General features: G+C 39.7%; 1 protein-coding gene across 3 annotated transcripts in view; it reads right to left on the bottom strand.

Moving 5' to 3' along the window:
* The window catches only part of GPBP1 (GC-rich promoter binding protein 1), a 73,892-nt gene that overhangs the window by 24,249 nt on the left and 22,191 nt on the right, over positions 1–27,452 (bottom strand). For all 3 annotated transcript variants that reach the window (XM_081233007.1, XM_081233009.1, XM_081233008.1), the window contains exons 3-5: positions 13,977–14,096; positions 1,182–1,305; positions 822–1,045 (exon numbers count right to left, since the gene is read on the bottom strand). In XM_081233007.1, the coding sequence (XP_081089133.1) occupies positions 822–1,045; positions 1,182–1,305; positions 13,977–14,039 (411 nt within the window). In that variant the 5' untranslated portion in view covers positions 14,040–14,096. The remainder of the gene's footprint in view (positions 1–821; positions 1,046–1,181; positions 1,306–13,976; positions 14,097–27,452) is intronic.

The raw sequence follows: 27,452 nt of genomic DNA, 5'->3' as shown, positions 1-27,452 counted from the left end.
TTTTCAAAGCAAAGTACAAATTTATATTTCAAAAAGTGATGCTCAGGGTATTAAAAAGAAAACTGAGGTGAGCACTGAATGTGTACTCTAAAGCTAATCTTATTAGATGTTTACTCTCTAGAAAAGGGAATTTGTTTAAATCGCTATGAAGAGAAAAATGACATAAATTTATCCAAAGTTTTAAAAAACCACACAGTGAGACACAGGAATATAAGTAGGAGGGAAGGAGGAAGAAGACTGGGGAAGGGAAGAGTTATGTACAAAAAGCCTCACAAAATGTAAGGATTAAAAATAATTGAGGAGGGCTTCCCTGGTGGCGCAGTGGTTGAGAATCCACCTGCCGATGCAGGGGACATGGGTTCGTGCCCCGGTCTAGGAAGATCCCACATGCCGCGGAGCAGCTAGACCCGTGAGCCATGGCCGCTGAGCCTACGCATCCGGAGCCTGTGCTCCGCAACGGGAGAGGCCACAACAGTGAGAGGCCTGCATACCGCAAAAAAATAAAAAATAAAAAAAATAATTGAGGGACTTCCCTAGCGGTCCAGTGATTGGGACTCCAAGCTCCCAATGCAGGGGGCCTGGGTTCGATCCCTGGTCAGGGAACTAGAGCCTGCATGCCGCAACTAAAGATCCCACGTGCTGCAATTTAGACCCGGTGCAGCCAAATAAATAAATAAATATTTTATAAATAAATAAATAATTGAACCTGTCAAGTGTGATCTCTGTAGAAAATGAGCTGTGCTGATAAAATCTGAGAGAGACTTGATGCTTACACAGCACTTACAGAAACCTCATTTGTATTAAAATTATAAGAAACTTACAAAATCCTCAGCCTCAAACTGTTTGCGTTCTCTCTTGTCTTCTTTCCTCCCCGTTTCACTGTCAGGTATGCTGTTTTCATGTAGGCCCTGGCTTTTTCCAGAATGGAAAATACTGCTACGAGAACGGGAACTTCCACCATGGTATCCCCCTCGATGATTTATGTTTTCAGTACCATTTCTTCCATGTGTACGCCATCCATTTTTTTCTTTCCTTCCAAAGTTACCTTTATTTAATAATGGTAAAGTAGTATAAATTCAAAGAAGATGGGTATGCTTAAAGATTTAATCACAATCAAAACATTCTCATAAGAATGTGAAGAAAATTATTCTTAAACTCTACTGTTCCTTAGCAAATTTTACCTCCGTTAGGACGTCCAATTCCAGAATCAAAGCCATCTGAAGAGTTGTGTCGTCGACGATTCACATCATAACGATTTTCTGTCCATGAAAAGTTTTCAGAATGCTTTTCAAAATTCAGTGACGACTGAAACAGATTATAAGCATACAGGTAAACATACATATACAACTTAACTATAACTTGAAAAACTAGTAATACTCTGGCTTAATTTATTTCCAAGAATTTTAAATGGTTAAGAAGAACATTTTATAGTTATTTTCAATGTGTTTGGTAACTGGTAACTTATAAGATGAGTTCCATTGTTCATCTATTTTTTTCTACCTAACAGAAACAAGAGCACCATTCTGAGCTCAACAACTATATTTATCCAAAAACTTTAAAGGTAAAAGACCGCTGTAAGGAAATCAAAGCAAATATAGTACCCTTATTTTATAACAAAATGTAATATTGTATATCACACACTATTTGATTTAAATAGCTCAAGGTTTTCTTCAACATCAGAAAATTATGGCAAATGAAGCTAGTTCTATTTTAAGTTCTGTGGGTTTATTTCCAAACTCCTCTTCTCCAAAGCACATGTTTTAAAAGAAAATTTATCAAAGGAAGAATGTGTAAAAATGATTTTAAAGAATTAGAAATGTATAAAAACTCACAATGATTCATAAAGGTTGCTGTTTTTCCCCAATATTAATCCATTAGTCTGATAAAATCACAATCTGAACTCCAGAGCTTTTTTGTTTTAATGCCCTGACCATTCCTCTGGATTGTACTAATATTACAATTCTCTCCAGGACAAAGAGTAGAGTTCCTCAGTTACAACACAAACCCACTGCACATACCCATTTCATCCAACTGGGCCCCTCCACATGGCTGCTGTGGGACTTAACTGGTGCAAGTTCCCCTACTGCCCCTGGCTTCATCCTCATGCTGCTTCTGTGCATGAAAGGTAAAGCCTTTGATTATCTGTCTTCTGCCAGCATCCATGAAACAACGGTAACAGGCTAGCTTGCTAAGCTTTTAAGTAGAGTAAAAACCCAAGCCCTTCACAGACCCTAACAGTTTTGGTGATGAGGATGTCACGCTCTCAGAGTTAAAACCTTCTGGAAAAAGAAAAACAAGGGTATGGTCTCTTGGGCCAGACTGGGGCATAGGAGAAGACTCTCCAGGATCTGGCAGCAATTGCTCTCACCCAAGTGATGGGTGGAAGTGAGGGTCCCTCACTGTTTAGCGACCAAGTGGCAAGGGGCAGGACTGAAACAAGGTGTCCATACAGTGCTCTCATTGTTGCAAATCTCCTCTGAGTCGAAGGAAGGGATGTATTGCCATGAGATGGGGTCCCACCTGAAAGGCAATATGGCTGTGGCTGCCGAAGTCAAGAGGTCTCCAAAGCGGAAGAGCAATGAATATAGAGAGTTTTGGAAAGACTGAAAACATTAGAAGTAAGTTTATTAAGCTGAACTGCTGCTAGTACTGGAAACAAAGAAAAGGCAGAGAGAAACAAAGAAAAAGCACAGAGTATTCTGTGCTCTTCGTACTCCCTGATCCCTTCCTTCCCCACATCAAACTCAGCTGCTTCAACAAGAAAGTCAACTGTGCGAGAACTTAAGAAAGAGACAACCTCTTTTAGTTCTGTTGCACACAGGTACCCAAGACACCATCCTAACCACTCCCATGGAGGAGAGACAGTACTAAGCATAAGAGTGGCTGAAAGTTTTCAGTATGGGGCAAAGCCATGGCAGTACGGTACATGGGGGCATGAAAGGCCCCAGCCTGAGTGTTTGCTGGGCCCAGGAGGTACACAAGAGAGAAGGCAACACCAATCCTGGCTTCAGAAGCCAGAACAGCAAAAGCCTCCAAGCCACCCATGCAATCCCCAAAGGAGCAGTCTTTCTCTCCACCCTGTACTTTCCCACATTCCAAGCTAAAGAAATCACGTAATCTCCTGAAAGCTTAGACTGTAACTCTGATATGCATGTACTAATAAACTCCTTAGTCTGTGTCCCCATAGTGGGAAAAGGCACCCCAGTGCCCCAAGGTGGCCAATAGTTTGGAAAAAAATTCAGCAGGAGAGAGAAATTAAAAGCAATCTTGCAGGTGGGGCTATTAGGCCAACTCAATGAACTGTTGTGTTTTACAGTTAGTGCTAATGCTACATGCTTGTACTGAAAATGCTCAAGATTATCCCATTCAGGAAATGTCACAGGTTGACAGGTGATTCCCATCCCCTTCCAAGTGGTCTAATAAAAAGCACAGCTCCCAGAAGGAAAGAAAAGAAAATCAGATTATGTGGCTGAAGACTTGACGGCCCTGGAGTATTCAAAGAGGCTATTTCCCAGTAAGGCAGAGCCATCTGCCTGACACACGCACCAAGTACACTCCTTTTTAAAATGGAATGCGGGGAGTTCCCTGGTGGCCTAGCGGTTAGGATTCCAGGCTTTCACTGCCGTGGCCCAGGTTCAATGTTCAATCCCTGGTCGGAGAACTAAGATCCCAGAAGCTGCACAGCCAAAAGAAAAAAAAGAAGAAAAAGTGGCTCTTGTCCTAATGCTGAGCTCTTATTGAAAGCAAACAACTCAAACTAAGGACTCACCAATAAAGTGGTACACCAATCAAGAGCCCAAGAGGGCTCTTGACCAAATGGAAATCGTGTGTTCAACAGCACAGCTGGCCTAGCCCTAGAAGTGGCAACTACGCTTTGGAGTAAACTTTATTCCCCCGCCTGTCACCTGTAACAAGCCACTATAAGCCACTATTTCAATAAGCCTCTCAAATCAGAAAAGTTCCCTTAAACGCCTGCGCCTGGCTCACTGATGCTTCAACTAAGTTAAAAGATGATGGTGCACACAGCAGCCATCCAGCCCCAACTCTGGAAAACCAAATGGGTTAAGTGCTAATCAGCTAAACAGAACAACATAAAAGCTACGACCCTCGCCTTAGATAATATTCTTTAGGACAAGACATTCTATATTTTTCTAACTCTTGGTCTGTTGCCAATGGCCTAGTCTTCTCGTCTGTCACCTGAAAAACAACAGACTAGCAGATTAAAAACATCTCTTTGGGGTCACACACTGTGGGAAACTGCAGCTGTTGCTGAGGCAATCTGAGTCACTAATGTTGATTCAGTAAGGCTTGCTGTCTGATGAGAGTGAATGGCACTGAGAACGACTGAAATTACAATGCTGATCAAGTCTTTGGCACACCACCTAGATCCACCATCACACCAGACATGGAACACACCCACTATCATAGACTGGCTACAAAATAAAAGACTTTATCTTTCTGATGCAGAAGCCACCACTGCATGCCAACTCGTGACTCTTGTCAAAAGTTGGTCCATTTGTCTCACTGTGAAGAAGACCATATCACACGAGAACTACATCGAACCTTTGAGTACTTCATGGAGCTCTCAATGGAGTCTCACTACCACTGAAACTTTTTCAGGCTACACTGTTACTGCTGCAGTCTGATGGGCTAACTCTGGTCACACTATTGTGGCTCTTGAAATTAATTCATGTAATGTTTTTGGCATATTCCAGACCACTAACATTCCACTAACAGTACATCTTTTGTCAAAAAGGTCATCCCTGCAATGAGCCAATATTCAAAGTACTCAATGAACATTCCATATTCCCTATCCACAAGTACTGACAAGCATTTTAACACATCCCTCATTTCTTCTCACATCTTAGTAAGACAGTCTGGTCAATGAATGCAGCATAGCCAAAAAAGGATCATCTCCTCTTAGCCACTTCCTGGGTAATCATCAGGATGAAATAAGTGGAGAGTTATGAGATTATACAGACCTACATCAAAAATTCAAGATTCTGCCCTGATTATCTTGACATGATGTTTCTTTCTTTCCCCTAAGAACAACTGCAGGCCAGGCCACCCCTCAGGCTGATGGCCAACCAAAAAGGAATCCAAACAATCTGGTTTGGCCACCTGGATTCTCTTGTTGAACTGGCATGGTCCTACACATATAGACAATGACCATTTGCTTGTGTACACTTCTCACCAAGTCCCCACCATAGTGTCCAATGTAGACCAAGGTGAGGGTGAGACACCTTTATAATGGGTCTCTGAAAATCATTTTAAAATGCCCCTCTCCCAGTCACGTCCAGTTCCTCTAGATAAAAAAATCTGGGTGCGGGCTTCCCTGGTGGTGCAGTGGTTGAGAGTCCGCCTGCCGATGCAGGGGACGCGGGTTCGTGCCCTGGTCCGGGAAGATCCCACATGCTGCGGAGTGGCTGGGCCTGTGAGCCATGGCTGAGCCTGCGCGTCCAGAGCCTGTGCTCCGCAGAGGGAGAGGCCACAACAGTGAGAGGCCCGCGTACCGCAAAAAAAAAAAAAAAAAAAAAAGGTAACCTTGCCATGGGCCAATATTCAAAGTACTCAATGGACATTCCATATTCCCTACCTGTACAACCTATTTCATTCTAATAAAAATTTATATGATTCTCTTAACACTTAAGTGGTCTTAGGTTATGCCATGTATAGCAACTGAGGTTGCAACTAATGATGACACTGTCCATGCTTCTTAACCAAACCAGTGTAATAGTAATCCAAATCAAGTTTAACAACAAATTGGAGTGATCTGTGTCTCTTTGGACAAACTGGAGTGATCTGTGTCCCTCTGGGTGGTATGTTTGTAAAAGGGACGGGGGGTGGGGGAAGATAAGCCACAGAATGTCTTCTATTGAGGATAAATGTTGCTTTGGGGCCCATCTTATTGCCCCTATAACTGTAGGTAATAACACCAAACCTCAAGTCAGTTTCCCTTGAGTGGATTTGGGGGGTGGGGGGCGCATGCTGCGCAGCATGCGAGATCTTAGTTCCCTGACTGGGGATGGAACCTGCACCTCTGCAGTGGAAGCGTGGAGTCTTACCTTAACCACTGGACTGCCAGGGAAGTCCCTCCCTTGAATGGATTTTAATGGATATAACAGAGTGGTCTTAGACCATATACTGGTTGGCTGAAATAAATCATTTACTGGTCCCCCCACAAGTTATTCACAATTGGCTAAATCCTGGTCTCACTCACTGTGCTGCTTGGAACACTGGTAGTAGCCTTCATTAAATGCTGTGTAAGACAAATTAAATGGATTTGGTTCTAGCCTCTGTCTGTCAGGTTAATCAGAGTAGCTGAGTGAGTGGTACAACCATGTGAAAATTCAAATTTGGCCAAAAACATGTATGGCTGATGGGTGGACTATTGGGACAAGCAACCAATCATGGGCCCTGAGCATCCCTAAATGTTCTTATTGTATGCCAAGAATGCAAGGCCTTGACAGCTCTTTGTATGGCTCATTTCTCAGGGTTATGTTCTCAGAGAACATTGAGGAACAGGTAACGTCCTACTCTGAGACAAAGAGCAGACTTCTTATAAATGCGGTAGATTTCCCTCTCAGTGCAAGAACAGCATCCACCTGGGCCCCCTCCATGTCAACTCCCAGAGGTTTTAAGGGACATGAAGAACCAGTGCCAAAATCATGCTGTACTGCTTGTTGTGCTAAAAGTAATAAAGCTCTCTGGGACTTCCCTGGTGGCGCAGTGGTTAAGAATACGCCTATCAGGCTTCCCTGGTGGCGCAGTGGTTGAGAGTCTGTCCGCCAATGCAGGGGACACGGGTTCGTGCCCCGGTCCGGGAGGATCCCACATGCCGTGGAGCGGCTGGGCCCGTGAGCCATGGCCGCTGAGCCTGTGCTCCACAACGGGAGAGGCCACAGCGGTGAGAGGCCCGCGTACTGCAAAAAAAAAAAAAGAATACGCCTACCAATGCAGGGGACATGGGTTTGAGCCCTGGTCCAGGAAGACCCCACATGCCGCGGAGCAACTAAGCCCGTGCACCACAACTACTGAGCCTGCACTCTAGAGTCCGCGAGCCATAACTACTGAGCCTGCACTCTAGAGCCCACGAGCCACAACTAGTGAGCCTGTGTGCCACAACTACTGAAGTTGTGGCACTATACGCACCTAGAACCCATACTCCGCAACAAGAGAAGCCACTGCAACAAGAAGCCTACACACCACAACAAAGAGTAGGCCCCACTTGCCACAACTACAGAAAGCCCACGCGCAGCAACGAAGACCCAATGCAACCAAAAATAAATAAATAAAAATAAATAAATAAAAAATAAAGCTCTTTGTCTCTGACCCGGAAGTCTCAGGAAGTCTCACGTCTTTTGCCAGCATCCATGAAACAGTAACAGGCTACCTTGTTATAGTTACCTTGAAAGTAGGATAAAATTTCAGAGCCTTCACAGACTCTGACATATAGCCAGCACAATAAAATATGAATAAGAAACACAAGTAAGATGACTGAAAATGCAGAGAGAAAACTGATATTATTTGTGAATGAACGTTTTTCCACATTAAAAAATCCAAAAGACATTAGAGTAAAAACTACTGAAGGTTGCTAGAAACAATACTAACACAAGAGACAATATATCTGCAACAAAGACTTAATATGAAAGCTTTTTAAAACAGCATTTAAGATAGCAACAAGTACTATAGAGTACTTGAACATATATCTAGTGAAATACATGGGAGACAAAAAAAGAACTATGTGGGGCTTCCCTGGTGGCGCGGTGGTTGAGAGTCTGCCTGCCGATGCAGGGGACACGGGTTCGTGCCCCAGTCCGGGAAGATTCCACATGCCGCGGAGCGGCTGGGCCCGTGAGCCATGGCCGCTGAGCCTGCGCGTCCAGAGCCTGTGCTCCTCAACGGGAGAGGCCACAGCAGTGAGAGGCCCGCGTACCCCCCAAAAAAAGAACTATGTGACTTTACTTAAAATATTAAAGATCACACACACACACACACACACACACACACACACACACACACATTCCAAAACCAATCCCCCCCCAAAAGGCAACCCAAAAGAAATAACAAAGGATGTGAACAAGCAATTCAAAGAAATATAAGCCAATGTCCAAGAAACAGTGAAAATACATTTCACAACAAAGATTGGCAAAAATGTTAACTGATAATCTGACGAAGTTTTGGCAAGAGTACAAAGTAAAGACAATAGTTACGCACAGCATACAGGGGTATAAATCCGCATACCACATGGAAGAGGAATTTAGCAATATAGAACTAAATTCCGGCAATTTTTCTTTTAACTACAGGTTAGAGCCTTGCTATTCAAAGTGTGGTCCACAGACAAGCAGAATCAACAGCATTTTGAGACTGTTAGGACTAGGACCCCATTAGAGACCTACTGAAATTAGAATCTGCATTTTAACAAAATTCCCAGGTTATTTTCATAGCCATTAATGTTTGAGAAGCAGAGGCCAAAAGAATTCTTATCCAGGACTTCCCTGGTGGCACAGTGGTTAAGAATCCACCTGCCAATGCAGGGGACACGGGTTCAAGCCCTGGTCCAGGAAGATCCCACATGCTGCGGAGCAACTAAGCCCGTGCACCGCAACTACTGAGCCTGCAAGTCACAACTACTGAAGCCCGCGCGCCTAGAGCCCATAATCCACAACAAGAGAAACCACCAGGGGCTTCCCTGGTGGCACAGTGGTTGAGAGTCCGCCTGCCGATGCAGGGGACATGGGTTCGTGCCCTGGTCCGGGAAGATCCCACATGCCGCAGAGCAGCTGGGCCCGTGAGCCGTGGCCACTGAGCCTGCGTGTCCAGAGCCTGTGCTCCGCAACAGGAGAGGCCACAACAGTGAGAGGCCCGTGCACTGCAACAGAGTAGCCCCCACTCGACGCAACTAGGGAAAGCCCGTGCGCAGCAACGAAGAGCCAATGCAACAAACAAATAAACAAAGAATTCTCATCCATGTATACAAGGAGACAGTACATGAATAGTCATTACAGTTCTCTCTAGAGTAGCCTAAAGATATAAACAATCTCAAATTAATGAGACAAATGAAATGTGATACAGAGGCACAAAAAAGATTACTGTACAGAGCTTTAAGATAATTACAGCATATCTGCAGGTATCAACAGGGGAAAAAAATCTCGAAGATATAATGAATATAAAAACAAGGTGCAGACATAAATGATAATCGTTTATATAAATGTTTTTAAACATACAGAACAATACTATTTATTTTATTTATTTATTTATTTATTTATTTTTTGCTGTACGCGGGCCTCTCACTGTTGTGGCCTCTCCCGCTGCGGAGCACAGGCTCCAGATGCGAAGGCTTAGCAGCCATGGCTCACGGGCCTAGCCGCTCCGCAGCATGTGGGATCTTCCCGGACCGGGGCATGAACCCGTGTCCCTTGCAACGGCAGGCGGACTCTCAACTACTGCGCCACCAGGGAAGCCCTAAACATACAGAACAATACTATTTATTGATATTCACATACTTAGTAATAATATAAGAACATGCATCGAGAATACCTCTGGGGAAAAAATGAAGACAGAAAACAGACTGTGATGAAGTATACAGCAGACTTCAATTGTTTATTTCTAGAAGAGATACAGAACTAACATGACAAAATGTTAAGATGTGACTCTTGGATGGTTAAGTGTTCGTTTAATTATTCTTTATGCTTCTTTGTATGTTTAAATATTTTATTAGAACCATCCACATGGTTCTTTTAGAATTATCAAGACAAACACACTGGAGGGAAATATCTGCAGAATATACAGCAAACAAACCCCTCAATATGAAAAGAGGTATTACAAATAAATCACTAAGAAATAAATTACATGAATAAGTAAGTTCTTAGAAACAGTTCCTAACACAAAAATATGCTCAACCATAATAATGCAAATCAAAACAACGAAGTGCCATTTTTCATCCAATTTCACGCAGATGAAAAAAATGGGAAAACATCCAGTGTTGCCAAAACTGAAAAAACTGGTCCCCCCTTATAAAATTTTTATAGGATTATAAGTTGGTATAACCTTTTTGGAGAGCAATTAGGCACTATCTACCAAAATGTATAAATCTTCCAATTCGCTGATTCTGCTGCTAGGAATTTCCCCTACAAATATATAATCAAGAGATGCCCAGGCATTCCTGTGGCTTAATCCATTAATAAGTAACCAATTAATCTCTGTAAATTCACCCAATAGAAGATTACAGTTGACAGTTGAACAATGCAGGGGGTTGGGGTACCGACCCTCTGCGCAGTCAAAAATCCATGTATAACATTACAGTCGGCCCTCTGTATCCACAGATCACACAGTACTACAGTACATATTTATTGGAAAAAAGTCCAAGTACATGAACACAAATAAGTCAAACCCATATTGTTCAAGGGTCAACTGTACAAAGCCACTGAAGAGTTAGATACCCATGTACTAAGTATAGAAATATATTGGAGATGCTATCCTTGAAGTAAAGAAAAAAAAAAAGCAATTTCATTTGTTTATCCAAACCAGGATAAAAATATATTCTGGTGTATGCATAAAAACGTCCTGGTATTTCACTTCTAAAAATTGGTCTACTTAATAATCAAGAAAAGAAAGTTATTAAGCTGATTAATCTTCAAAGTCAGGCACACATGGGCTCCTATCCTAATTCTAGCATTTTGGGTCAGGTTACTTATCTCACTCAACCTCAGTTTCCTCATACGTAAGTGGGGAGAAGAAAACAGTACTTTACCTCTTATGATTTTTGTTAGCCTTCTTATAAAGTGTTTTACACAGTGACTGGTATGCAGTAATGACTCAAGAAACACTAGTTATTACATTTTAAATCTTTTTCTGAATTCTTTTTCAAAATATAGCACAATTTTCTGATTCCCAGAATACCTAAATCAAAAGTTAACAGAAACTATGTAGTAAACAAGAAGTTTCAATGAACTCAACTACAAGTCAGACTACATTTTCTCATCCTCTCTTAGCCTAAACAAACCGACACTGCTTACATTACTGAAGGAAAGTAATTACAATGTTACTTTTCAAACTGCAGGTCAGGGCCCATTATAAAGGACATGAGATTAGTAGCAATTTGCATTTTTTATTGGAATAAAAAAGACCAAAAGAGAAAGAAGAACACAGGTAAATGACTTCTGTTTTAGTTATATCAATGTGCATTTAAAAACATTATGTAAAATTTCTTACTGGGTCCCAATCAATAGTTCAAAAGCCAATGCCCCAGTTCATAGACATAAACAACCACATGCAGTTTAAAATTTCACCACATGATGGGGCTAAACTTCTGTACACCTCAGAAAACTGCTCAGGTGCAGTGCTGAAAATACTGCTACCCTTAACTCAAGTGCTCCTATCATCCCTTCAAATAACAAAGAAAAGACTTAACACTGAATTGAGGCAGGGTGGTGATGGGATGAATTGGGAGATTGGGATTGACATATATACACTAATATGTATAAAATAGATAAGTAATAAGAACCTGCTGTATAAAAAAATAAAATAAAATAAAAAAAAACCCCGCTAAGTTGAAATAGAGAACCCAACAGTAATTTAAGTCTATCCTATTTATTCAGGATAAGATTAAAGGGCTCTGGCAGAAAACAAGAGATTAATTATAACGGAGAATCCATGAACAGTGATTTTGAGAGATAAAAGCAGTATAAGAAGTCATTACTAAAAGTGTACACTTATTTGTGTTCGTCAAAACCACTTTGGGTAAGGTCTAAGGAGATAGTTTAAAATACTGCTAGTTAAGAGTTCAAACTGATACTACTTTCTGCAGGTAATTTAAAATAAATTAGAATAACTGATCATTTAGAAGAGGCAATCCCAAGTCTCAAAATCATCATCTTCATTCATGATCTATATAACCAGATCAAGAGTCTGGTTCTAGAAAGCAGTAAGGATTCAAGAGTCTGATTCTAGGGCTTCTCTGGTGGCACAATGGTTAAGAATCCACCTGCCAATGCAGGGGACACGGGTTCGAGCCCTGGTCCGGGAAGATCCCACATGCCGCAGAGCAACTAAGCCCAGGCACCACAACTACTGAGCCTGCACTCTAGAGCCCCTGAGCCACAACTACTGAGCCCACGTGCCACAACCACTGAGCCCGCGCACCTGGAGCCCCTGCTCTGAAACAAGAGAAGCCACCACAATGAGAAGCCCACGTACCACAATGAAGAGGAGCTCCCGCTCGCCACAACTAGAGAAAGCCCGTGTGCAGCAACTAAGACCCAACACAGAAATAAATAAATAAATAAATAAATAAATAAATAAATAAATAAATAAAATGGGCAAAGTGCATAAATAGACATTAAAAAAAATGAAAACAAGTCTTATACTCATTTCAGAGAAAATGAACTAAAGAGAAAAAGGAAACAAAGGGAGGAGCAAGAAACTCATACGTATCCAGGCTCTAAAGTAGGCCTGGAAAAAAATGAACCCAGGGAAAGCATAACTGAGAGCAGCCTGGGGGGTGGGGGGTGGGGGGTGGGGGGGTGGGGGGGTGGGGGGGTGGGGACATTAAAAAAAAAAAGAAAACAAGTCTTATACTAATTTCAGAGAAAATGAACTAAAGAGAAAAAGCAAACAAAGGGAGGAGCAAGAAACTCGTATGTATCCAGGCTCTGAAGTAGGCCTGGAAAAAAATGAACCCAGGAAAAGCATAACTGAGAGCAGCCTGGGGGGTGGGGGGTGGACACAAACAACAGCAGCAACAGCGAAGCAAATTTCAGAGACCTAAAAAGAAGAGGAAAGGGGGCAGAGCCTGTAACTAAGAAGTGATCTCAGTTACTTCTCAGTAATAGTCTACATTTCCTAACAACTATGATCCATTTTATGTCTATGAAATGAAATGTTCAATCATTTTATGAAATTCCAAAATGAGTCCTATGGAAATATTACAGAATAGAAAATGCATCCTAGATTGTAGTCTAGGCTCACACTAATTACATGAAAACAGGCCAATTAACCTTCCAGAGAACCATCTGTATAAAATAAAGTCAGTTCACATGATCATTAAGAGCCATCTTCAAACTTTAAAAATCCCCTGTCTAGGAAAATTTTCTCTCTCCAATGCAGCTTTTTCAATATATTATGATCTGACAAGTCCTTAATGGGGAACAACCTTCCAAATTGTAAAACTGTTCCTATAAGAGTTGTTTTAGTAAACTCTTCTATAAGAACTGCCTGTACCCCCAAAAGGTCCTAGATGAATGCCTTAGCATGGCAGAGCTTGATTAACAGGCAAGCAGATGATCAAGACCCCCTCTTGATTCCTTTGCACTATGGAAAAAACAAAGTGGAAGACAGCTATTGAGCCAGACAGATTGATTCTAATCAATTTCAAGGTCCCTCTTAGCATGCCTTGTAAGTGGATGACAATTTCAATGTCAAGCAAGTCTTATAACAAACTATGTCCTGTTTTGGTTATGTAAAATGAACATTTTTAAATTAGTGAGTCACCTGATACGTAACAACACTGCAAAGTTCTCAGAACTCCTAAAATTTGAGTAATATGCCATTCACAGTCTCATTTATTTGAAAAAGAAGTCTTCTGGTTATAAGAAAAGACTTCAAAAACTTCTGGTTTTTTTAAAAAACATTATCTATAGGAAAGTAAGTAAAGCAAGTTATCAGAAGAATAGTATAGGAAAAGGTAAGATGCAAAAGTAATGTGCAATGTACTTACCTGGTTTGAATTTTAAAATGCAGAACTTTCAAAAAACAACTTTTGAAGTAAATGGTTTAGTATGTTGATGGTATATTGAAAATTGACTTCTTAAATAATAAAAACCAACAGATTAAATATAAAATAACTTAGAAAATAATATAAAAAGTATTTTATGACAAAAACATTAAGCTTTAGTTTAACTACATCTGTGTAGAACATGAACTAAACAGAGGCAGACAGAAAGACAAAAAGAAAAGAGAGATGCAAGAAAAAATACCTTTGTTGATGATGGTGGGGTAGGAAAATTAAGCCAGGCTGGAGCAAAGTCATGCTGCGCCATTTAGGTCCAGTCTCTCCAACTCAGCGAAACAAGGCTTCAACACCTCATGGCAAGTCCCTGTCGTATAAAAATAGAAGGTATTAGATCTATACAGCTCCTGGCCAAAATTATCTTCTTATACCTCCTTTAAATTACAATGATCTGACTACTACAAGATTTCAATTATAATGAAATTCTAGAAAAGGCAAAAATATAGTGACAGAAACTAGATCAGCGGAGTGCAGGTGAAGGGCCTGGGGAGGACGGAAATGACTACAAAGTGAAGGAAGAAATTTTCAAGGGTAACTGAGTATTTATCCTAATTGTGGTGATGATTATACAAACTATACACTTGTTAAAACTCATCAAATTGTGCACTTAAACTGGATAATTTTATTATAAACTATCTCAATGACACTTATTTTTTTAAATTACAATAGTCTTATCACAAAGATGAGTTATCAAGTGTCTCCTGACATGACACAATAGGATGTATGCAGCACTATCTATGTACACAGCACAAGTTATTCTTGCCGCCAACCCTTACAGAATCTGAAATCTAACTAACAATTTGCAGGAAATTCAACATAGAGAAACAAATTAAAGGACAAATGAAGGAAGTAATCCACCAAATGCAGATCACACGATGAGTTAAATGATCTGGTTTCTTCAACAAATAAATAGCTTTCATAGGCAGAGCAATCAAATACAACATGTGGCCCTTACATAAATCCTTACTCAACCAAGTTTAAAAAGTGAAAATTATGAAAGTCAAAAATTTGAACATGAGCTGAATATTAAATGACTTTAAGAAATTACTAATCACTTTAGATGTGATGACTGTTAGTGCAATGCTGGTACAGTGGACCCTTAAAGAACAAGGTTTAGAACTGTGAGGGTCCACTTATACATGGATTTTTTTTTTCCCACTAAATACATACTATAGCACTTCACGACCTGAGGTTGGTTGGATCCAAGGATGTGGAGCATCAGGTGTGGAGGGCCAACCGTGAAGATTTTCTGTATGGATGGACAGCACCCCAACCCCCACCCCCACCCTGCTCAAGGGTCATCTGTAATAAAAGGACATATACAGAAGTCTTCGCAATTAAATCAATACATCTGGAATTTGCTTTAAAAAGAAAAAGGGAACGCTGAACACGGGTGTCACTGAAACAAGGTTGTCCATATGTTTATAAATGTTAGTATAAGTAAGTGTACAGTCTCTCTACTTATACGTATGTTTGAAAATTTCCATAATTAAAAGGTTTTTTAAAATTACAATCATCACAATGGGTATCCACTGTTCTTGCATTCTAAACTTAACTTTTTGGAAGCCTCTCTCAATTGCATCAATAAAAATTTCAAGTTGCCAGCCCAATCTAAACACAGTAAACTCAGTTTTTTAAAATGAGGGAGAAGCCAACTGGGCAACTGTACTCATTTCAATATACAGCTTACATATTAGTCAATGAAGAAATCAAATTTTCTGAACATTAATGTCTAAGTTTACTAATAAATGTTTCATATTTACAACTACATAATAATCTCAAAAGTGGAACTTGAAAAAGCAAAATGATCAATACCATTGTTAGTCTTCCTTTTTCAAAATTCTTTCAAATATAAGTGCGTGCCATGGCAGAATCTGTCATACCAATTTCCTAAAATACTTTAAAAATTGTCAAGACACTACAGAAACATTCTACTTCTATCCCAAACTGTACTGGTTCATTACAAGAAAGGTTAAGGAAAAAAACCCAAAAAACAAAAAAAAAACCCTGATACAATTTACCAATACCAATAAAACACTTATGAAACAAATGCAATATTTTAAGACTGTACCTAAATCAAAATGAACTACACAAAAATTTGGACATTTTGACCTCTAATTCTACCACCACCATACATTATATTTTAAAGTCTTCTGAAATAAAAATGAAAACTCAAGTGTTTTAGGATGTATAAAAATTTTTATTACCTATTTTGACATGAAGCTAAATACTGTTTTGAGGTGTCTGTGATAGGATGTTACTTTTCCAACAACTTTTTAGAAACTTTTTGTTGGAAACTCTTAAAATTATAGGTCCAATAATTCAATGAGAATGAAAAATTATTTTTATAGCTTGTTCCAAATAAAAATTCACAAAAACTCCAAAGGACCTAAATAAAATAACAAATAATTTAAAGCTTTTTCATTTTATACAGCGTCTCATCCCAAATGATGGTTAAATGAGAAGTTATATTCTAAAACTTATACCTAGGACGCAAACCACTACTACCGTCTCTGTTTCTGCAATGTCTTTATGAATTCTAATTTAAATCAAGTTCTTACAGAACAAAGCATGGATAGCTAATGGCATAGGTTTTCCTGTTCTGAAAAAAGGTAAAGAACAATACTAGCTAATATTAGGGCATTTATACAAGTATGTGAAAGGATCAGGATATGCTATCCCCAAAATATGCCAATTTGACATAAGAAAAATTTTGAGCTGAAGGCATGTGAGTTCCTGAAATCCCTTACCTACCTCAAAGCAGTGCCTCTCAAAAGAATTTATTAATCCCGTCCCCTGGAGCAACTCTAATCTTCTCCTTTGGGGAAACAAACAAACAAAAAATCCAGCACCACCACACCCAGACATTGCCACAAACTCCTAAGGACCCAGTTATCTATCTTTTCTCAAAAGTCATTTGCTTTTTCTATTAAGTATCCTTTTTCCCTGTGAAGATATAGAGATCCCAAATTCTACTCATCTCTTTGAGTTACTCATCTCTAAGTACTGCTAGGTGTGAGGACACACTAATAAACTTGTTTGTTTTCTCTTGTTAATCTGTCTTTCCTCAGTCTAATTTACAGGGCCCCAGCCAGAGAACCTAGAAAAGAAATTTTACCCCCTACACATATAAAAGCAAATTAAAGTTTAAAAGCTCCACCCTATCCACTTTTTTTTTCCTTTGAATTTTTGAATTTTATTTTTTATACAGCAGGTTCTTATTAGTTACCTATTTATACACATTAGTGTATATATGTCAATCCCAATCTGCCAGTTCATCCCACCACCACCATCCCCGCCTCTTTCCCCCTCCATTTTCTTTTAACTGTGCTTTATGCCATCTGATTTCATTCCATCTTCCTTTCCCTATATGTTATAGGCTGAACTGTGTCCATTCCCCAGCCCCCCTGCCCAAAATTTCATCATGCTGAAACCTAACATACCTCAGAATGTAGAAAGAAAGAAGGAAAGAGAGAGAAAGAGGGAGGGAGGGAAAAATGCTGCCAGTATGAAAATCCTAATTTCTCATCTCACCCAATTTACTACTTGTTCACCACTGACAATAGAAATCCACCAGGGGAACACTGGTTCTGAAATAACCCAAATCTAAACTCTATACGTTCTAAGTGTACATGCTTGACTTTAAAAAAAAAAAAAAAAAGACCACTAACTACTTAGAAGTCCCAAATATTGTTCTTTGAATTGAAAACTAATATACTTTGGCAAGAAATACACAAATAGATGGGACTTTCCTATTTCTGGTAATGTTTTACTTCTGAATCCACAAAATTTGTGCCAAAGAATGAGCATCAAACTTACATCTTTATAATGGTTTATATTTCAGATAAATAAGCTTTAAAAGTCACAAAGCCGGGCTTCCCTGGTGGCGCAGTGGTTGAGAGTCCGCCTGCCGATGCAGGGGACACGGGTTCGTGCCCTGGTCTGGGAAGATCCCACATGCTGTGGAGCGGCTGGGCCCGTGAGCCATGGCCGCTGAGCCTGTGCTCCCGGAGCCTGTGCTCCGCAACGGGAGAGGCCACAACAGTGAGAGGCCTGCGTACAGCAAAAAAAAAAAAAAAAAAAAAAAAACCAACAAAAGTCACAAAGCCTATCAAAAACACCCCAAATCAACCAATAGCTAAAGCATTCTAACTAGAGGTAGAATATAGATTACTGTTAAAAAAAGAACATGTGAGGACTTCCCTGGTGGTCCAGTGGTTAAGAATCTGCCTTGCAATGCAGGGGACTCAGGTTTGATCCCTGGTCGTGGAACTAAGATCCCACATGCTGCGGGGCAACTAAGCCCGCACACCGCAACTACTGAGCCTGTACCAGAACTAGAGAGCCTGCATGCCGCAACAAAAGATCCCACATGCCGCAACTAAGACCCAACGCAGCCAAAAATAAATAAATAAATAAAAATTTTTTAAAAAAAGAAAAAGAGAACATGGGCTTCAGAGTCCAACAGGCCTGGATTCACATCAGCTCAACCAGTTACTAGGCTGAGTCTCAGCTTCCTCTCTTCATTAAAATTAAGATAACTACTACTTACTTACCTTATAAAATTCATCCTGAAAACGTTAAAGTTATTTTTTTTAAAAAAGAAAAAAACTAGTACCCTTCCCCACCATAATGGTTTTATAGCAACCCTTGAATAAGGTTAAGTTTTTCCAACATTAAACAGCTAACATTCCTTCATTAGGAAGGCAAGAACCAGAAGACCACTATTCATAGTCATCTTTGTTCTCTTATTGGTAAACCTGTGGAATACTCCTTTAGTAAGCTTAGTTTAATACATTAACAGATTTCCTTTAAAAAGTAGTCTTCTTCCCAATTCAGGCCTAAAGCCATTATACAGGGCAGAGCAAAGGAGCCAAGGGTCTAAAACTAAGTGTTAGAGCCAGAGTAGGGATGACAGGGTATTAACACATGGAACTGGCCCAGCACAGTATGTCAGCATCAAAGCAGAGCACACAAAGGACATCCATGAAGAAGGGACAACCAGGGATGGGGCAGTGAGCCCAAAAAGAGTGAGGAAGGCATCCATGCAGTAGAAAGGAAGCAGCTAGAATAAGGAGTTATAAGACTAAGCAGGGAGAGAAGGGTATCCACATGGAAGTGGCAGCTGGAGCTACAATAAAAAATTGGTTATATACAAGGAAAATGATCAAATAAATATATTCAGAATGATGAAAGCTAATAAGTTTCATACTGTTAAAGATGGTAATTAATAATGGAAAGGATGAAAACTAGAGTGAATGATGTGTTGTTGTATGATTAACACAAGTCACGTATTAATAAAATACTAATATTCATATATATCATAAAGATGTGTGTGTGTGTGTGTGTGTGTGTCTCTCTCTCTCTCTCTCTCTCTCTCTCTCCCCCTCCTCTCCCCCAGCTCTGCACACTGAACGGGCCAGGCCTAAGCATAGTGACACTCCAATAGCAACAAGCATACTTAACATCCAGGTCTTGTCTTCTAAAAACCATTTTCCAATAAAAGAAACCAGGGCTTTTTTGAGAAATGAACAGCTGATTCCGGGGCTAGGAAAAGATGACAAAGCAAGTCTGGAATATTTTTTTGTGGCAAAAACCAAGGAAGTGTCCAAATAATGACTAGGAAATATCAAAAGGACACAGAAACCAGCTTGAGTGAGCTCCCATTGGTCAAATCAGAGACAATTTGAGCATTAAAAATGAGAAAATATATGGAAAGGACATCAACACAAATGGTGAAATACAGAACTCCAAGAGCCTACCCCTCCACACAAACACCAAAAACTCAAGCAAAATCTGTCAGAACCAACTTTACCAGAACTCTGAAAAAGTCTAAGGTTTACAACAATTAGGGCAGCACTGAGTCAAGAAAATGGAAACTTTAAAATGATAGTAAAGCTTTATGGCATTTTCACTTGCCCTTGACCCACATCTTCTCCGGGGCACAATGGAGGTTTTGAAGACCCAGTGTAGGACTCTGGTCTCTGGTTCCAGAGTGAGCAGAGCAGACCTTATTCTCACAGAATTATGTTTGTCTGTGTAAACCTGTCTGGGGGCTACGTGAGGACCGAGGACAGGCACTTGCCTTTGTTTTGCCTAACAGGAAAGGAAAATGTGTCAAGCAGAGAGCAATCCTCCAAAACACTGTAAGGCAAATGCAGAGCCCCCTGCCAAGGACAGAGGTTTACAATTCAGTGCACAATAGCACACCCAAAGCCTGGGAGAAAAGGCTGAGAGGGAATTGGGTGGAGGGTGGGGGAGAGTTATGGCATTGCAACAAACTCCCTCATGCCCTATAAGGGAAATGAGAAAACCACACCAACACTCAGGGCAAGATTCATGCTCAGAAAAAAAACCTGAGAAGGTCCTAAGCTTTCACCCCTGGCTGATCATTAGGTTCAGCAAAACCAGTACATGAAGGCTAAGACAGTTATAAACAGTGTGTAAAGAAATGCCCTAACACAGATCCAGTAAGAAAAAAGTGGGAGAGTTCATATTTTTTTCCTTTCCCTTTATTTTTATTCCCTTTTGGCTCCAGGCATGCATCTGCAACAAAACACTAGCTGACAAGGTAAAGATGGCTCTTGTTTGAAGAGCTCGGAGAACAGCAGTATCCATGGACAGCTGAAATAAAACTGCTATTGTATTGCACTGAAACTACTTTTTGTAACCACTGAACCTTTAGTAAAGCCTTACTAAAGGCTGCAACCTGTCTCAGATGTGCTGTGAGCACCAAGATGGTTTCTGGCTTGGCCCATGTGTGAAGGATTTGCAACCTTTAGACAAAATAATATATTGACCCTGATAACTTTTATATTTTGTTCATCATGGATTTTTTGCATTAATTTAAATTTCATTAAAATGTTATTTATCTCAAACAACAACAAAACACTAGGTGATCGCAATCTAAGGGACAGAGACTTCAGAAACTAACCAACACAAAGAATAAAGACTTTCAGAAATAGTTTAGATAAGTCACTAAATGAACACAAAACCACAATCCACAGCAAGCAACCCTCAAGCATGGGGAGAAAAAACATTTGATTCCTAAAGTCTCCAAATTACAATATTCAAAATGTTCGATTTTCTAACAAAAATTACAAAGCGTACAAAGAAACAATAAAGTATGGTCCACTGTGGGGGGGGGGGGAACGTGGAGGGGAGGTTGTGATATTAGCAGACACTGTCCCCGATGATGAACAGACATTAACGGTCTTAAATACAAAGAGCTAAAGGAAACCAGGAGAACAATGTCTCAACAAATAGAATATCAATAAAGAGACTGGAATTACAGCAAAGAACCAAACAAATTCTGGAGCCAAAAAGTACAATAACTGAAATGAAAATTTCACTAGACAGTTTCAACAGCAGATCTGAGCCAGCAAAAAGAAGAATCAGAGAACTTGAAGAGGTCAGTTAAAATTATCAGTCTAAGGAGCTGGAAGAAAAAAAAGAAAACTGAACAAAGCCAAAAAGACCTGTGGGACACCATCAAGCATACCAACATACAGATAATGAAAGTTTCAGAAGCAGAGAAAACGAGGGGGGTAGAAAGAGTCCCTGAAGAAATAATGCCTAAACACTTATCAAATTAACTGAAGACACAGAATATACATATCCAAGAAGCTAACCAAACTCCAAGAAAGATAAACACAAAAAGATTCACACCAAGACACATAACCAAACTGTCAAAAGCAGAGAATCTGCAAAGCAGGGAGCCAAAGGCCAAAGGCAACTGGTGGCATAAAAGGGATCCTCAATCAATAATAGGCCACATTGTAATGAACAAAGACCTACTATACATAGCACAGGGAACTATACTCAATATTTTGTAATAACCTAAAAGGGAAAGAAACTGAAAAGGGATATGTATATGTATGTATACTGAATCACTATGCTGTACACCTGAAACTAACATGACACTGTATACCAACTGTACTTCAATTTTTTAAAATTTTTAAATAATAATAATGCCACATTAACAAAATGAAGGAAAAATACCATATGATCATCTCAGCTGCTGCAGACAGGCACTAGACAGAATCTAACACCCTTTCATGATAAAAACACTCAACCTGATAAAGAATCATCTATGAAAAAACCACAGCTAGGGCTTCCCTGGTGGCGCAGTGGTTGAGAGCCCGCCTGCCGATGCAGGGGACACGGGTTCGTGCCCCGGTCCGGGAAGATCCCACATGCCGCGGAGTGGCTAGGCCCGTGAGCCATGGCCGCTGAGCCTGTGCGTCCGGAGCCTGTGCTCCGCAACGGAAGAGGCCACAACAGTGAGAGGCCCGCGTACCAGAAAAAAAAAAAAAAATGCAGCTAACATCATACTCAACACAACTTGTGTATGTATTCAATGGAAAAAGACACGTTCTGTTAGAATTAACCATGAAAACATGTTAAGAAAAAGAAGCCAGACACATCCAGAAGCCAGATCACATGTTGCAAAATCCCAGTTTTTATGAAATATCCAGGACAGACAAATCCATAGAGACAAGAAGCAGAGACAACCAGGGACTGTTGAGAGAGAGGAACGAATGGGTACTGGTTGCTAAACGGATACAGATTTTTCTTTTGGGGTGATGAAAATGTTCTGGAACTTGGTAAAGCTGGTGGTTTCACATCATTGTGAATGTACTAAATGTCAGTGAATTATACGTTTTAAAATGGTCAATTTCATGTAATGTGACTTTTGCCTCAAAAATAAATCAAAGTGCCGTATTACAACCCCTTGAATAAAACATGAATCCAGAGAGATGAATACATACACTGAAAAATTTTAGGAGGAAGAGATTATTTATACAATTTCTAAGAACCTCAAAAAAAGAAAAGTTACTACAGTTTTGCAGTGAAATGGCCTGGCAAATAGCCTGGGAAATCCTTAATCAACATATCAAAGTGAATCATCAGTAACAGAACAAACTGAAATTGCGTGCCAATGAGCAAAACAGAGCACCACTTCACTTTTATAATATCCTAACCAAAGATAAAGAAGCACAGCCTGTCTCAACAGGACAAAAGCTAACTTGAGAGACATTACATGTACTAAAACAACTGGCCCATAATCTTCAAGAATCAGGTTATGGAAGTCAAGAAAAATCATTTTTTAAAAATGATGACGCTGTGACATGTTTATTCTATAATTTTATGAGTCTTGTTTTTAACTTTTGAAAAGTATACTTTAACATTTTATTCCATTCAGTTTTGTTTGCTTCACTACTGCAATAACATTAATAAAGTTTTATTAATATTTAGTAAGCACTAGGTAATTTCCAGACTTCCCTAATAAAAAGTAAGAGGCCCCTCCCCTGTGGAGTCTGATTCAACAGGTCTTAAGCAAGGCCTAGAATTCTGTTCTTACACAAGCACTTAAAGTAATGATCATCAGGAAAAGATGGTAAATACTGTAATAATTATTTACCAAGAAGAAAAAAAAATCCTTGCCTATGGAACATGACCTCTAAAGGAAGCAAAATAATCTATTACTTTACTATTTTTTGCAGTTTTGGTCATGACACAGTGTCCATATCTTCTGTTATCAAACTCAAAATTACAGATTAGACTCTCAAATATAAAACAGCATTAGCAAATTTCACAAGAAATCTAGACTATTAGAAATTTCCATCCTTTAAGAAGTTTCGTATTTTTTTTTTTTTTCTTTTTTTGCGGTATGCGGGCCTCTCACTGTTGTGGCCTCTCCCGTTGCGGAGCACAGGCTCCGGATGCGCAGGCTCAGCGGCCATGGCTCACGGGCCCAGCCGCTCCGCGGCATATGGGATCCTCCCAGACCGGGGCACGAACCCGTATCCCCTGCATCGGCAGGCGGACTCTCAACCACTGCGCCACCAGGGAGGCCCAAGTTTCGTATTATTAATGCTTGCTTTAACCTGGAATTTTGTTAGACCCCCTTATCCCCTTCAGCTTACCTCATCAAGTTGTTCAGAACATTTCTCTGTTTTACTTACATGAAAAAAAAATCATAAAAAAAAACAGCAGAGGAATGTTATGAGAATTGTTATTATTTGTTAAATTGCTACATATGAAAATTGCTACTTTCACCCCCACAAAAAAGAATTTTAAGGAGAAAAACACATTACTGGAAACAGCATGCTTTCAATTCTCAAGTTTTTAGGTATAATACACAAAATGTAACTGAAGTACTCCAAAACTTATAATAAGCTGACTTAATTTTCATATAAAATGCACCACTACAAAAAAATAAGCCTTACTCTATAAACAAATTTTTACTCATTGAGCTTCTCTTTCCCTCACAAAACTAAACAGTTTAAGTCATCCCTGAATGAGATTTTTTTTTAAAGGTTGGTAAAGGTAAACTTTAATTCAGAATTATACTGCAAACAATATGGACTAAATGGCATAAAATTTAATTCAAATCAACTCATTTACTAAACAGCCAATGTAAGCAAAAACAAGTGCTAAACACTGAATATACAAGGGCAGTTTTCCTTCTAACAGCTAACAAGCTAACAACTGGAAAACAAGGTTGCTGCCTCAAATCCTTTATCAGAAAAGGTATAAGCAAATTATTTATCTGAAGTATTTAACCGTAAGAAAAGTGCCAACATCATCAGGGTTCAAAGAGAGTAAACATATACACTTAAAAAAATATATATGCTGGGATCAGCTTAGATATGTTCTCTGAAAAGTGGGCAGAATCAGAAGAGATAAATAATTTACCGCTAAGCTACACAGCCAGTAATATGAACTCAGATTCTTCTGCCTCAAAAGCCATGTTCTTTGTTCACTACCAGTATATTTCTCAAACTTTCCCACAGAAGTTACTTAAAGCTAATAACAAGTCCACTCTCCTGCCCCACCAAAATGTATTTCCGGAAAGTAATCAAAATAACTCATCCTCAAGTCCTATTTTTTTACAAACTTATAAAATTTCTGCATTATACTATAATATATCCATGTATGTTTTAATACAAAAATTTTTAAGTTATTACCATCAAGCAAAATAACCTTGCAGCAAGAGATGACTGGTTTAATTACCCTATGTGTTTCTTAAACCATGTGTTTGAGAAAACACTGCTATAACAATGTAAAATCCCAGTGATGACTTAGTTCAGCTGGAATATCAACACGAACAAAAAAGAACGTAAGTATATATGACTACTGTTAAAAAAAAAAATCTTGGATACAACTGACAATGTCTCATATAATGTAGAATTGGATTTTTTTTTAAACCAGGATATTATATACTACAATCAAGAAACTTCTAAATTACCGTCCCTTAAGATTCAAAGATAGTCTTTTTTATTTAATATGTTCAAACTTATTTTATTTAGCCCAAGACACAAAACCATAATGCTTAATGTTTTATTTCAATTAAGCAGAAAACAAAATTACCCTCTCCGGCACTGATGCAGGAAGGAAATGGAATTTATCACTGTTTCTCCCCACCTGCCCCCACACCTTGGCCAGTAACGTAATTCTAAAAAATAAAAAATCTGAAGCAATCAGTCACTCTGTGTGAAGAATTTAGAGTAAGCATGGAATATCTCTGAACAGGTCTCTTAAAACTATTGGGGGCTTCCTTTCTAAATGGTACTAAACCATTCTGCTACAAATATATCTGAACTAATGAATCTAGTCACTATACTCTCAACACATCAAGCCAGTAATGAACAGGTCAATCAAACACCACTTAATATGCCAGGTATATCTAAAACCGAGTAGAGAAAATACTCTGGGGAAAGTAAGCAGCGTGCTTTGAACAGCACACAGGAATAAGAAATCTGAACTACATTCAGCAGGCAAGGGAAGTACTCAGAAGTTTTAAAGTTGCAATTACATGTCTGGAAATGTGCTTTCAGAAAATAAATCTGGTAGCTTGTTGTAAAATAAAGGGGGTGGGGAGGATTCAGTAAATCACCTGGAGAGGAAAATATTAAAATCTAGAACTTTAGTTCCCATTACCACCATTCATAACAAATGTTTTCAAAAGTTTCGTTAATTTTTTAAAGGACTATTCATGAGTTCAATTCCAATGGAAAAGAGCTTCCCTCAACTTTCTAAAAACGACAATATAAAAGCCAAACTCGGGCCTCCCTGGTGGCGCAGTGGTTGAGAGTCCGCCTGCGGATGCAGGGGATACGGGTTCGTGCCCCGGTCTGGGAGGATCCCATATGCCGCGGAGCGGCTGGGCCCGTGAGCTATGGCCGCTGGGCCTGCGCATCCGGAGCCTGTGCTCCGCAACGGGAGAGGCCACAAGAGTGAGAGGCCCGCATACCGCAGAAAGAAAAAAAAAAAAAAAAAAAAAAAAAAAAGCCAAACTCAAAGCTCCCATAAAAAATGGAAGTAAAGAGAGCAAGAGTAAGGGAGTAGTACAGGTAATTCAATAAAGTTGGAACACTCCTTCACACCATACACAAAGATAAACTCAAAATGGCTTATAGACTTAAATGTAAGACATAACACCATAAAACTCCTAGAGAAGAACATAGGCAAAACATTCTGACATAAATTGTACCAATATTTTCTTAGATCAGTCTCCAAGGCAATAGAAATAAAAGCAAAAATAAACAAATGGGACCTAATCAAACTTATAAGCTTCTGCATAGCAAAGGAAACCGTAAAGACAACCTACGGACTGGGAGAAAATATTTGCAAACAATGTGACCAACAAGAGCTTAATTTCCAAAATATACAAACAGCTCACACAACTCAATAACAAAAAAAACCAAACAACCCAAACAAAAAATGGGCAGAAGACCTAAATAGGTTTTTCTCCAAAGAAGATATATGGACAGCCAACAGGCACATGAAAAGATGCTCAATATCATTAAGTGTTAGGAGAAATGCAAATGAAAACTACAATGAGGTATCACCTCATCTGATCAGAATGGCCATCATCAGAGTGTCTACAAATAATAAATGCTGGAGAGGGTATGGAGAAAAGTGAACCCTCCTACACTGATGCTGGGAATGTAAATTGGTGCAGCCACTGTGGAAACAGGATGGAGGTTCCTTTAAAAACTAAAAAGAGTTACCATATGATCCAGTAATCCTTCTCCTGGGCATATATCCAGAAAACACGAACACTCTAATTCGAAAAGGTACATGCACCCCAATGTTCATAGGAGCACTATTTACAATAGTGAGGACATGGAAGCAACCTAAACGTCCATCAACAGATGAAAGGATAAAGGAGATGTACGCACACGCGCGCACACACATACACAATGGAATATTACTCAGCCGTAAGAAAGAATGAAATAATGCCATTTGCAGCAATGTGGTTGGACCTGGAGATTATCATACTAAGTGATGTAAGTCAGAGAATGACAAATATTATATCACTTATATGTAGAATCTAAAAAAACAGTACAAATGAACTTATTACATAACAGAAACAGACTCACATAGAAAACAAACTTACGGTTACCAAAGGCAGGTGGGGAGGGATAAATTGGGAGTATGGGATTAACAGATGCACAACACCATATATAAAACAGATAGGGGCTTCCCTGGTGGCACAGTGGTTGAGAGTCTGCCTGCCGATGCAGGGGACACGGGTTCGTGCCCCGGTCCGGGAAGATCCCACATGCCGCGGAGCGGCTGGGCCCGTGAGCCATGGCCGCTGAGCCTGCGCATCCGGAGCCTGTGCTCCGCAACGGGAGAGGCCACAACAGTG

This window comes from Mesoplodon bidens (genome assembly GCF_964165515.1).
Source record: "Mesoplodon bidens genome assembly, chromosome: 4".
In the NCBI taxonomy this organism is placed as follows: domain Eukaryota; kingdom Metazoa; phylum Chordata; class Mammalia; order Artiodactyla; family Ziphiidae; genus Mesoplodon; species Mesoplodon bidens.
This window is presented reverse-complemented; position numbering and strand designations above follow the sequence as displayed.